Here is a 14476-nt window from a genome sequence, read left to right on the forward strand (position 1 = left end):
CAATCACAACATTTACAGTATGATTACATTCAATAGCATTGTTATTATTATTATTATTATTACTTACGAAGCTACAACGCTAGTTGGAAAAGCCGATGCTATAAGCCCAGGGGCTCCAACAGGGAAAATAGCTCAGTGAGGAAAGGAAAAAAGGAAAATCAAATATCTCAAGAAGAGTAACAACAATAAATAACCCATCTATTTTAACAATTTACAAAATTACACATTTTTATAGTTACTCAAAAACAATAATTCATATACTTTTTGAAATTGGTGAAATTATATTGGCTTTGTTTTTGGGCCAATCGTCGATTAGGCTTTAGTCTTATCACACTGACGGACACTTTCAAGCTTCTTGTGATAAATTATCTGTACCACTTTGAGCATCTCACGATAAGCCTAATTCGTCTGTGCTAGACGTATACAATAGATTGAGCAGGGACATGAAATATTAGAAAGCTTTATGTAAAAAATAACTTATTAGAAAGCTTTATGTATAAAATAACTTATTAGAAAGCTTTATGTATAAAATAACTTATTAAAAAGCTTTATGTATAAAATAACTTATTAGAAAGCTTTATGTATAAAATAACTTATTAGAAAGCTTTATGTGTAAAATAACTTGGTACTAGACGATGAAAGATCATCATCATCTCACATTATTCTATCTAATTTCTCTTCCTCTTGTTTTGTTAAAGTTTTTATAGTTTAGTTAGGAAATATTTATTTTAATGCTGTTGCCTTTCTTAAAATATTTTATTTTTCCTTGTTTCCTCTCCTCACGGGGCTATTTTCCCTGTTGGAGCCCCTGGCCTTATAGCATCCTGCTTTTCCAACTAGGGTTGTAGCTTAATAATAATAATAATAATAATAATAATAATAATAATAATAATAAGCCTACTGAAACAAAGGGCCTCGGTGGGCTATTTTCCCTGTTGGAGCCCCTGGGCTTATAGCATCCTGCTTTTCCAACTAGGGTTGTAGCTTAGCAATTAATAATAATAATAATAATAATAATAATAAGCCTACTGAAACAAATGGCCTCGGTTAGATTTCGTCAGTCGTCTATGTCTTGGGCTTTTAAATCAATACTTCTCTCCATTCATCATCTCCTACTTCACGCTTCATGGTCCTCAGTCGTATAGGTCTGGGTCTTCTATCTCTTATCGTGAATTGTGGAGCCCAGTTAGAAGGCAGATCACAGACACCAAAAGCCATGTTCTTTAGAAAGATTCTAGGCCTATAGTCCTCAGTCATGTAGGTCTGGGTCTTCTATCTCTTATCGTGCCTTGTGGGGACCAGTTAGAAGCTAGATCACAGACAACAAAGGCCATGTTCTTTAGAAAGATTCTAGGCCTATACTTCGAATGAAACTGGTTCAGACTTAGAAATTAGAGCTGTCATGTTTTCTTATATCAGTAAATTGTTATCCATGAAAAAGGCGAGGATTGGTGGATATGGCATTAATAGTATTTTTACCATCATTGCCGTAAACACTAAAGAAAAGAAAAGCTTCATTGAAATGTGATATCGCTCCGAACCATAAGCACATATACACACCCAGATTGCACAGTTCATCCTTTAATAAACCACAATGTTATATATGATCGTTAGAACGGTTCTTTGTTCCTCAAACCAGTGCAGATGTCACTACCCCTATCTGGCGTGTTAAATGCTACGACTCCCCAGAGGCCTAAATAGGGAGTTCTTAGGCCTAGCACAGTCATTATCTACGAAACCACAGACTGAAAAGGCCATAATAAAAAAAAAATCAAAAGCGGTAAGATTCTGTTCCTAGGTTTTCATGAACACGGCAAAGCCACTACACGCCTCGTGTTCCAACCCTGTGTTGGGACAGTTTAAAACGAACAAACGAACGCTACTCTCCAGAACATAGACTTTATATATATTAAATATTACAAGAAACTGCCATTTTCAGAGTTATCATTTTTTTTTTCTAATTATAAATGCAGCTTTGGCGTATATAATAACGAGATAGAGTATCAAAAAATGCTCTTTTCGACCTAATTTGTCAGGAATAGAGATACGACAGGCTGGGCAGCTTGACTATGCCACCATATTCGTAGGTTGGCCAGGGCACCAGCCACTGATTGAGATACTACCGTTAGAGAGTTATTGGTTCCTTTGACTGTTCAGATAGTACTACATTGGATCACTTTCTCTGGTTACGGCTGATTTTTTCCTTTGCCTACTCATACACTGATTACTCTGGCTTATTATTTCCACATTCTTTTCTTTCCTCATACTCCTGACAACTTCGCTCAAGGGATTAACTACTGCACTATAATTTTTTCAGTGGCTACTTTCCTCTTTGTGAGGGTTAGAAGAGACTCTTTAGCTTTGGTAAACAGCTTTTCTAGGAGGACACTCCAGAAATGAACCATTATTCTCGTCTTGGATAGTGCCATAGCCTCTGTGCTATGGTCTTTCACGGTCTTGAGTTAGAGTTTTCTTGCTTGAAGATACACTCGGGCACACTATTCTATTTTATTTCTCTTCCTCTTATTGTGTTTTTTAAGTTTTCATTGTTTAAATATGAAAGATCTATTTTAATGGTGACACTGTTCTTAAAACATTTTGTATTAATTGTTTATTACATCCCTTATAGTTTATTTATTTCCTTATTTTCTTTCCTCACTGGGCTGTTTTTTTTCCTCTTGGAGCCCTTAGCCCTTAGCCCTTGTTGGAAAAGCAGGATGCTGTACATCCTGCTTTTCCAACAAGGGTTGTAGCTAATAATAATAATAATAATAATAATAATAATAATAATAATAATAATAATGCTAAATTCATTGCTTGTGTAACTTTCTGCACGTATGCAACATTAATTCCCAGTAGAATTTAAGCACTACATGTATGTGACAGCCATTCAAGACGAAAGCATCCATTGATGTGTGCATGCGTTTCATGAACTTTGTGATGCGTAAATCAGAAGACAGCCATTGTTTGTATGCGTGGCTTAAATGTCAGAGCGTAGCTTCTGAAGGTCAATGTGAAATATCTTAGAGCAGCTGGGATAATTTAGTTATATACCTTTTAGGGACTATATATTTTGTGTTTAGGTTCTTTTCAACTTGGAAAAACTTATCAAAACCCAATTGTTTATTTGAATTGTCTTCCCAAATATTAGATAGGCCAAAAAAAAAGAAAACAAAAAGAAAGTATCTGTTATTATATTGATCGGAACAATAAATACTGTAAAGTGATAAATGAGCAAATAAATGAAGAAAAAAAAAACTATCTGTTATTATGTTGATCGGAACAATAAATACTGTCCGTTAATTTTTATTTATTTTTTTTTTTTTTGTAGGAAAGTGACTACAATGAATGTGTGTAATATATTTCTATACGTGAGACAGCAAGTGGATGTCTTAAAAGTGTTTGTCACAAATATAGATTGGTACAGTTTTATGCTATATATATATATATATATATATGTATATATGTATATATATATATATATATATATATGTATATATATATATATATATGTATATTGTACTAAAGTGTTTTTTGGGAGATTTTGTTTTGAACGGTCTCTGATTTAATGTCAAGCTGCTCGCTTTGTTCGCGTTATGTATGTAGGCGAAACGAAAGCTCAAATTGAACTGGTTGAATATACGTTGCAAGGAACCGGTGCTTCCATCACTTGTGTGTATATATATATATATATATATATAGATAGATAGATAGATAGATAGATAGATAGATATAGATAAATATATAAGCAATATATACATATATTTTATATACACAATCTATAAATCTATAACAATACAATACCTATATATATATATATATATATATGCATACAGTATATTTTATACACATATATGTATGTGTATATATACGCATATATATTGTATATATATTATATATGTAATATATATATATATGCATATATATTATATTATAATGTAATATATATATATATATATATATATTGTATATATATGTATATATATTATATATTATATATAATGTGTATATATATGTATATATACATGTATATATATATATATATATATACTTTTCATGGGGAAGTTTTCAATTTAGGAATACTCCGACAGGATGATGTGTTGAATGATTCTCTCTCTCTCTCTCTCTCTCTCTCTCTCTCTCTAAAAGTTACTTGAATGCAAGTGCAAGCAGAGTTGCGTTATTCCCACAAACACGTTCTTGCAATGGAATAAAATGCTTATAAATTGTAAACCTTTTGTAGATAAGTTGACCGAAACTTGGGCTTCGAGGAATACAGCTTTCAAGGTTTCAAATTACAAAATTGTGATCAAAACTTATAAGAATACAGTATTGTACTGCGTTGTTGAGTACTGTACTTTGTCTACACTTGGACGAACACAGTATAGTTCTCTGTCTGATCCACTGTTCTTGTTTTATTATTATTATTATTATTATTATTATTATTATATTATTAGCTAAGCTACAACCCTAGTTGGAAAAGCGTGATGTTATAAGCCCAGGGACTCAACAGGGAAAATGGCCCAGTGAGGAATAGAAATAAGGAAACAAATAGAATAGTGTGTCTGAGTGTACCCTCAAGCAAGAGAACTCGACCTAATGTGAAACACAGGCTCTAGCGAATCCACTGATAAAGAAAAAGACAATTATATTAAGATTTGATTAAAATTAGCATTCTCTCTTAGAATATATAGTGTGCCTGAGTGTACCCTCAAGCAAGAGAACTCTACCTAATGTGAAACACAGGCTCTAGGGAATCCACTGATAAAGAACAAGACAATGGTAATAAAATTTCACCAAAATCAGCATTCTTTCGACCCGTGAGTTTTGCTAAACTTTAGAATAGTGTGCCTAAGTGTACTCTCAAGCAAGAGAACTCTACCTTATATAAAACACTGGCTCTAGCTAAGGCAGTGTTTAAGAACAAGACACCGAAATCAAGATTTTATCAAAATTAGCATTCTTTCGACCCGTGATTTTTACAAGTCTTTAGAATAGTGTGCTGGAGGTGAACCCTCAAGCAAGAGAACTCTACCTAATGTGAAACAGGCTCTTGCGAATCCTCTGATAAAGAACAAGACAATGGTATTAAAATTTGATCAAAAATTGCATTTTTTCGACCCGTGAGTTTTGCAAAACTTTAGTGTGCCTGAGTGTACCCTCAAGCAAGAGAACTCTACCTTATATGAAACACTGGCTCTAGCGAAGGCAGTGTTTAAGAACAAGACACCGAGATACAGATTTGATCAAAATTAGCATTCGTTCGACCCATGATTTTTACAAATCTTTAGAATAGTGTGCCTGAGTGTACCCTCAAGCAAGAGAATTCTACCTAATGTGAAACACAGGCTCTAGCGAATCCACTGATAAATAACAAGACAATTAGTTTAAGACGATCAAAATTAGCATTCTTTCGACCCATGAATTTTACAAAACCTAGGACCACGGTCTAGGTAAATTAAGTAGCTCAACCGTGCTTATGGCCTTGTTTAACCGGATTCTCTTCGTTCAAGCCATTTTTCTCTTCCACTTTTTAGGGCGAGGTGTCAGAGGGAATTCATGCAGGCAGGTGTACTGTACTTCGTGTCTTCATGACGGTGAAATCGATACACAGGAGTCGCCATAACCTGCTTTTACTCTCACAGGTGCTACACTTCCAATAAATCATGTCAGCCTACATCGTCGTTTAAGGCTTTCTCGGGTTACTACTTCTGTTGCCAACGATGTTGCACGTATTATTTGGTACTCTCTCTCTCTCTCTCTCTCTCTCTCACTCTCTCTCTCTCTCTAAGCGTGAAATGGTTTGGTCATGTCATGAGAAGAGAAGGAAGATGGACACGTATGTAAAAGGGCTATGAACATGGAGATTGAGGGCAGAATGAGGAGTAAAAGGCAAAAGTGCTCTCTCTCTCTCTCTCTCTCTCTCTCTCTCTCTAAGCGTGAAATGGTTTGGTCATGTCATGAGAAGAGAAGGAAGATGAACACGTATGTAAAAGGGCTATGAACATGGAAATTGAGGGCAGAATGAGGAGTAAAAGGCAAAAGTGCTCTCTCTCTCTCTCTCTCTCTCTCTCAGCGTGAAATGGTTTGGTCATGTCATGAGAAGAGAAGGAAGATGAACACGTATGTAAAAGATCTGATGAACATGGAAATTGAGGGCAGAATGAGGAGTAAAAGGCAAAAGTGCTCTCTCTCTCTCTCTCTCTCTCTCTCTCTCTCTCAGCGTGAAATGGTTTGGTCATGTCATGAGAAGAGAAGGAAGATGAACACGTGTGTAAAAGATCTATGAACATGGAAATTGAGGGCAGAATGAGGAGTAAAAGGCAAAAGTGCTCTCTCTCTCTCTCTCTCTCTCTCTCTCTCAGCGTGAAATGGTTTGGTCATGTCATGAGAAGAGAAGGAAGATGAACACGTATGTAAAAGGGCTATGAACATGGAAATTGAGGGCAGAATGAGGAGTAAAAGGCAAAAGTGCTCTCTCTCTCTCTCTCTCTCTCTCTCTCTCTCAGCGTGAAATGGTTTGGTCATGTCATGAGAAGAGAACGAAGATGAACACGTATGTAAAAGATCTATGAACATGGAAATTGAGGGCAGAATGAGGAGTAAAAGGCAAAAGTGCTCTCTCTCTCTCTCTCTCTCTCTCTCTCTCAGCGTGAAATGGTTTGGTCATGTCATGAGAAGAGAAGGAAGATGAACACGTATGTAAAAGATCTATGAACATGGAAATTGAGGGCAGAATGAGGAGTAAAAGGCAAAAGTGCTCTCTCTCTCTCTCTCTCTCTCTCTCTCTCTCTCAGCGTGAAATGGTTTTGGTCATGTCATGAGAAGAGAAGGAAGATGAACACGTATGTAAAAGATCTATGAACATGGAAATTGAGGGCAGAATGAGGAGTAAAAGGCAAAAGTGCTCTCTCTCTCTCTCTCTCTCTCTCTCTCTCTCAGCGTGAAATGGTTTGGTCATGTCATGAGAAGAGAAGGAAGATGAACACGTGTGTAAAAGATCTATGAACATGGAAATTGAGGGCAGAATGAGGAGTAAAAGGCAAAAGTGCTCTCTCTCTCTCTCTCTCTCTCTCTCTCTCTCTCAGCGTGAAATGGTTTGGTCATGTCATGAGAAGAGAAGGAAGATGAACACGTATGTAAAAGATCTATGAACATGGAAATTGAGGGCAGAATGAGGAGTAAAAGGCAAAAGTGCTCTCTCTCTCTCTCTCTCTCTCTCTCTCAGCGTGAAATGGTTTGGTCATGTCATGAGAAGAGAAGGAAGATGAACACGTATGTAAAAGATCTATGAACATGGAAATTGAGGGCAGAATGAGGAGTAAAAGGCAAAAGTGCTCTCTCTCTCTCTCTCTCTCTCTCTCTCTCTCAGCGTGAAATGGTTTGGTCATGTCATGAGAAGAGAAGGAAGATGAACACGTGTGTAAAAGATCTATGAACATGGAAATTGAGGGCAGAATGAGGAGTAAAAGGCAAAAGTGCTCTCTCTCTCTCTCTCTCTCTCTCTCTCTCTCTCTCAGCGTGAAATGGTTTGGTCATGTCATGAGAAGAGAAGGAAGATGAACACGTATGTAAAAGATCTATGAACATGGAAATTGAGGGCAGAATGAGGAGTAAAAGGCAAAAGTGCTCTCTCTCTCTCTCTCTCTCTCTCTCTCTCTCTCAGCGTGAAATGGTTTGGTCATGTCATGAGAAGAGAAGGAAGATGAACACGTGTGTAAAAGATCTATGAACATGGAAATTGAGGGCAGAATGAGGAGTAAAAGGCAAAAGTGCTCTCTCTCTCTCTCTCTCTCTCTCTCTCTCTCTCTCAGCGTGAAATGGTTTGGTCATGTCATGAGAAGAGAAGGAAGATGAACACGTATGTAAAAGATCTATGAACATGGAAATTGAGGGCAGAATGAGGAGTAAAAGGCAAAAGTGCTCTCTCTCTCTCTCTCTCTCTCTCTCTCTCAGCGTGAAATGGTTTGGTCATGTCATGAGAAGAGAAGGAAGATGAACACGTATGTAAAAGATCTATGAACATGGAAATTGAGGGCAGAATGAGGAGTAAAAGGCAAAAGTGCTCTCTCTCTCTCTCTCTCTCTCTCTCTCTCTCTCAGCGTGAAATGGTTTGGTCATGTCATGAGAAGAGAAGGAAGATGAACACGTATGTAAAAGATCTATGAACATGGAAATTGAGGGCAGAATGAGGAGTAAAAGGCAAAAGTGCTCTCTCTCTCTCTCTCTCTCTCTCTCTCTCTCTCTCAGCGTGAAATGGTTTGGTCATGTCATGAGAAGAGAAGGAAGATGAACACGTATGTAAAAGATCTATGAACATGGAAATTGAGGGCAGAATGAGGAGTAAAAGGCAAAAGTGCTCTCTCTCTCTCTCTCTCTCTCTCTCTCTCTCTCTCAGCGTGAAATGGTTTGGTCATGTCATGAGAAGAGAAGGAAGATGAACACGTATGTAAAAGGGCTATGAACATGGAAATTGAGGGCAGAATGAGGAGTAAAAGGCAAAAGTGCTCTCTCTCTCTCTCTCTCTCTCTCTCTCTCTCAGCGTGAAATGGTTTGGTCATGTCATGAGAAGAGAAGGAAGATGAACACGTATGTAAAAGATCTATGAACATGGAAATTGAGGGCAGAATGAGGAGTAAAAGGCAAAAGTGCTCTCTCTCTCTCTCTCTCTCTCTCTCAGCGTGAAATGGTTTGGTCATGTCATGAGAAGAGAAGGAAGATGAACACGTGTGTAAAAGATCTATGAACATGGAAATTGAGGGCAGAATGAGGAGTAAAAGGCAAAAGTGCTCTCTCTCTCTCTCTCTCTCTCTCTCTCTCAGCGTGAAATGGTTTGGTCATGTCATGAGAAGAGAAGGAAGATGAACACGTATGTAAAAGGGCTATGAACATGGAAAATTGAGGGCAGAATGAGGAGTAAAAGGCAAAAGTGCTCTCTCTCTCTCTCTCTCTCTCTCTCTCAGCGTGAAATGGTTTGGTCATGTCATGAGAAGAGAAGGAAGATGAACACGTGTGTAAAAGATCTATGAACATGGAAATTGAGGGCAGAATGAGGAGTAAAAGGCAAAAGTGCTCTCTCTCTCTCTCTCTCTCTCTCTCTCTCTCTCAGCGTGAAATGGTTTGGTCATGTCATGAGAAGAGAAGGAAGATGAACACGTATGTAAAAGGGCTATGAACATGGAAATTGAGGGCAGAATGAGGAGTAAAAGGCAAAAGTGCTCTCTCTCTCTCTCTCTCTCTCTCTCTCTCTCTCTCAGCGTGAAATGGTTTGGTCATGTCATGAGAAGAGAAGGAAGATGAACACGTATGTAAAAGGGCTATGAACATGGAAATTGAGGGCAGAATGAGGAGTAAAAGGCAAAAGTGCTCTCTCTCTCTCTCTCTCTCTCTCTCTCTCAGCGTGAAATGGTTTGGTCATGTCATGAGAAGAGAAGGAAGATGAACACGTATGTAAAAGGGCTATGAACATGGAAATTGAGGGCAGAATGAGGAGTAAAAGGCAAAAGTGCTCTCTCTCTCTCTCTCTCTCTCTCTCTCTCTCTAAAAGCGTGAAATGGTTCGGTCATGTCATGAGAAGAGAAGGAAGATGAACACGTATATAAAAGGGCTATGAACATGGAAATTGAGGGCAGAATGAGGAGTAAAAGGCAAAAGTGCTCTCTCTCTCTCTCTCTCTCTCTCTCTCTCTCTCTCTAAAAGCGTGAAATGGTTCGGTCATGTCATGAGAAGAGAAGGAAGATGAACACGTATATAAAAGGGCTATGAACATGGAAATTGGGGGGCAGAATGATGAGTAACAGGCAAAAGTTCAGGTGGAAAGATAAATTATAGGATGACATGAAGGAAAAGGGTCTAAGATAGTGCCATAGCCTCTGTACATTGGTCTTTCACTGTCTTGGGGGTAGAGTTCTCTTGCTTGAGGGTACACTCGGGCACACTACTCAATCTTATTTAACTTCCTCTTTTTTTTTAAGTTTTTATAGTTTATATATTAAATATTTATTTTAATGTTGTTACTGTTCTTAAAATATTTTAGTTTGATTGTTAATTACTTTTCGTGTAGTTTCCTTATTTCCTTTCCTCACTGGGCTATTTTCCTTGTTGGAGCCCTCGAGCTTATAGCATTCTGCTTTTCCAACTAGGGTTGTAGCTTAGCAAGTAATAATAATAATAATAATAATAATAATGATGATGATGATGATGATACTAGTAATAATAATAATAATAATAATAATAATAATAATAATAATAATAATAATAATAATGATGATGATACTAGTAATAATAATAATAATAATGATACTAGTAATGATAAAAATAATAATAATCATGACGATGATGATGCTAATAATAATAATAAGAAGAAGAAGAAGAAGAAAAAGAAAAAGAAAAAGAAAAAGAAAAAGGAGGAGGAGGAGGAGGGAGGAGGAGGAGGAGGAGGAGGAGGAGGAGGAGCCACCCCTATATAGAAATGGGAAAAGCTAAAGACATAGAAGAAATGCTAGAGGAAAGAGGTCGAGGTTGGAAGGGGTTAGGAAGATGGGGTTGTATTTCTCGGTTACCAGGAAAGTGAGAACGTTGTACCAAGTATCACGTACCCTTTAGGCAGGACTAGTTCTGGTTTATCTATTTCCTTTCCTCGCTTGGCTATTTACCCTGTGGGAGCCCTTGGGCTTTAGCATCTTGCTTTTCTAATTGGGGTTGTAGCTTAGCAAGTAACAATGATAATATTGAGCGTTGTATATAGTTGTTCTTGCTTCCTTTCTCCCTTTTTGCTGTCCAACTTCTCTGGACTCACTATGTAGTGAAAAACCTTTGCGCTAAATGGTCTCCCCGGCTACAGCGTCGTTTCATATGGTTCAAATTTATATTTCAAATCTCTCTATTATGGGGGTTACCTCAACGAGGCAACCTAGCAAGAGGTAAAGAGAGATAAAAGAAATGTGTTACCTCACCGAGGCTACCTAGCAAGAGGTAGAGAGGGAGAGGGGTTTGGAGAGGCATGTAGGAAAAGTTATGTTAGCTCACCGAGGCAGCCTAGCGAGAGGTGGAGAGGGGAGAGGGGTTTGGAGAGGCATGTAGGAAAAGTTGTGTTACCTCACTGAGGCAACCTAGCAAGAGGTAGAGAGGGGTTTGGAGAGGCATGAAGGAAATGCAATACCTCACCGAGGCAACCTAGCAAGAGCTAGAGAGGGAGAGGGGTTTGGAGAGGCATGAAGGAAAAGTTGTTTTACCACTCCAAGGTAATCTGGGCTAGAGGTAGAAAGGGAGACGTGTTTAGAGAGGCATGCAGGAAAATTTGTGTTACCTCACCGAGGCTACCTAGCAAGAGGTAGAGAGGGAGAGGGGTTTGGAGAGGCATGTAGGAAAAGTTATGTTAGCTCACCGAGGCAGCCTAGCGAGAGGTGGAGAGGGAGAGGGGTTTGGAGAGGCATGTAGGAAAAGTTGTGTTACCTCACTGAGGCAACCTAGCAAGAGGTAGAGAGGGGTTTGGAGAGGCATGAAGGAAAAACTGTGCTACCTCACCGAGGCTACCTAGCAAGAGGTAGAGAGGGAGAGGGTTTTGGAGAGGCACGCAGGAAAAGCTGTCCTATCTCACCGAGGCAACCAAGCAAGATGTAGAGGAGAGGGTTTTGGAGAGGCTTGAAGGAAAAGTTGCCTTACCTCATCGAGGTAGCATAGCGAGATGTAGAGAGGGATAGGTGTTTGGAGAGGCATGCAGGGAAAGTTGTTTTACCTCACCTAGGCAACCAAGCAAGAGGTAGAGAGTGATAGGTGTTTGGAGAGGCATGAAGGAAATGCATGACCTCACGAGGCAACCTAGCGAGAGGTAGAGAGGGTTAGGTGTATGGAAAGACATAAAGAAAAAAGTTGTAAATGAGAAGCAGTAAGAATATCAAATTACACATTTTTTTTATAACTAGTTAAGTCTACGCTTCTATCATGAGCGTAAATGTGTTATCCGAGTAGATTAACCCAGTTGCTGCGTGTGTACAGCATAATCTTATAGTATGTTGGAATAGCTTGTGGCTTACGTATAATATTTTAAACTGGTTCCTGGCATGATATGAATTTGGATTTTAGTATAGAGGAATGTTGAGAAAATATCCTGGATTTTTTTTTATACAATATTTTCTTGTTACGTTACTTTAAATCGTATTCTAAACGAAAGTACACAGAAATCCTGTCTTGGTTTTTCATTTTACAACGTAAATATTGTTGGTCCATTTATCAACTAAGAAAAGAATGTTACACACACACACACACACACACACATATATATATATATATATGTGTGTGTGTGTGTGTATATATATATATATATGCCACCCGGAGGATAGTCGATTTATAAAGAAAGTATTATATGAAGAAAGGTGAATGAAGAGAAAAGTTCAAATGCTTTGCATTAGTTCAATTACGAAAATTTAAAAGAACGTATACTGTATATATGTAATCGACCAGCCTTTATTTTCTTCAACACAGTAGTTATATCAGAATTATTTTATTTGAGGTTTGCTGCACCAAATTTTATGTTTTATTTTTTTTTCCCGTGATCTCATTTGTTTGAATGCATCGTAATTTCTAAGTGTACAGTCGGCGTCAAAACTGATGCAACAAATTTTAGAGGATTTCGTTCGAAATTTACTAACTGGCAACCCCACAAGTTTTTTAACAAACAACGTACGATTAATTTTGCAACTTGTTGCATCAGTTTAGACGCCGACTGTACAAGGACTTATGTTTTGTCTTTTCAAATGCTAGGTTGTTTTAGAGGTGTTAAAGTTTAGTCGAAAGTTATAGGCCAGTGGTTCTCAATTGACGAGATAAAATTTGTAATTTCTGATTAAATAATAGGGATTGTTACTTGTTAGTGAATGGCATTGCATTTCGACTTAGATAACTTTTTAATTATCCCTCATATTTGGATTTTTTATCTTTTCTTAGTGTTTTTACATTGAGATCTACATTTTCATACATTTTATTCATATGTAGGCCTCTGTAATTATACACATATAACGTTCTATTATAGGAATGTATTTTCATTCATTTTTCATAGGTAGGCCTATGTTTTTAAACACGTGTAATGATAGTACATTGATATCTATCTTTTCCATACATTTTTTTACAGGTAGGCCTATATTTATAAACACCTGATGATAGCACATTGATATATATCTTTTTCATACATTTTTATCATAGGTAGGCCTATGTTAATAAACACATAATGATAGCATATTGATATCTATCCTTTTCATGCATTTTTTTTTTCATAGGTAGGACTATGTTTTTTAAACACATAACGATCTAACATTGATATCTATCTTTTATCATACTTTTTTCATAGGCCTATGTTTTTGTTACACACAACGATTTAACATTGATATATATCTTTTTTCATACATTTTTATATGTAACAGTGTTTTAGTACACATATAAGTATCTATAACCATATATTTTATCATTTCTTACAGGATATGTTTCATCTAATGGATAAATAATACCGGAAAAGATTATATATGCGATCCACCTGCTTCAGCACACACAAACCTTCAACATGAGTCTTCGAAACAGCAAATGTGACTCACAGGAGTCGGTCAGCGATGACGAATTCTACGACACCATCGATAACCTGACGGTGAATACCACCGGGAGCAACAGTCCCGCCGTTAGCGCCAAGGCCCTGAACAAGGGAAGGAGTTCCAGTTCCCTGGACAGTGACCACGAGGACCAGGTGTTCTTCGAAGATGCCGTTTACAGAAACGGCGAAGTTGGGGACGGCATGGAAACATCGACGCCGAAGGGCGATGGTAAGAAAATGAAGAAGGAGTCGGTTTTGAAATGGACCATGGTGGCTAGGGAGATTATGGGGGCGTCTCTAGATGAGGAGGATTCTTGCAGGAGGCTGTCTAGTTCGAGCAGCTCTAGCTCAGAGAGGAGAATCTCGGGTTCGTCTATGCTTGAGGATATCGCTCATGTGAGTATATTTTATATTTTGACTTTTGCAATAATGGTTGTTGACAAATCCTTTATTTTTAGGTTTCTAGATTTGTTTATGAGAGCTCATATAAATCAATGCAATTATATATATATATATATATATGTGTGTGTGTATATATATATATATATATATGTATATATATATGTATATATATATATAGGCTATGTATATATATGCATATATGTTTATATATATATATATATATATGTATATATATGCATATATGTTTATATATATATATATATATATATGTTTATATATATATATATATATATATAAAAGCCATATTAATCAAATACTATTTGATTTAGGAAAATATATTTTGATTTTTGCAATAATGGTTGTTGAATCCTTTCTTTAGGTTTCTAGATTTGTTCATTGGAGCTCATATAAATCAATGCAATGAAATTATATATATATAAGCCATATTAATTGAATACTATTTGGTTTTGGAAAATAATATTTGTTTATTTTTGT

At 37.1% G+C, this 14476-nt stretch overlaps 1 protein-coding gene across 1 annotated transcript in view; it reads left to right on the forward strand.

The window, feature by feature from the left end:
• LOC137653758 (inverted formin-2-like) overlaps positions 1 to 14476 on the forward strand; it is a 98799-nt gene that overhangs the window by 53058 nt on the left and 31265 nt on the right. Inside the window, exon 2 of the mRNA XM_068387383.1 lies at positions 13473 to 13975. Within this exon, the coding sequence (XP_068243484.1) occupies positions 13556 to 13975 (420 nt within the window). The 5' untranslated portion in view covers positions 13473 to 13555. The remainder of the gene's footprint in view (positions 1 to 13472; positions 13976 to 14476) is intronic.

The sequence above is a fragment of the Palaemon carinicauda genome, chromosome 14 (assembly GCF_036898095.1).
Source record: "Palaemon carinicauda isolate YSFRI2023 chromosome 14, ASM3689809v2, whole genome shotgun sequence".
In the NCBI taxonomy this organism is placed as follows: Eukaryota; Metazoa; Arthropoda; class Malacostraca; order Decapoda; family Palaemonidae; genus Palaemon; species Palaemon carinicauda.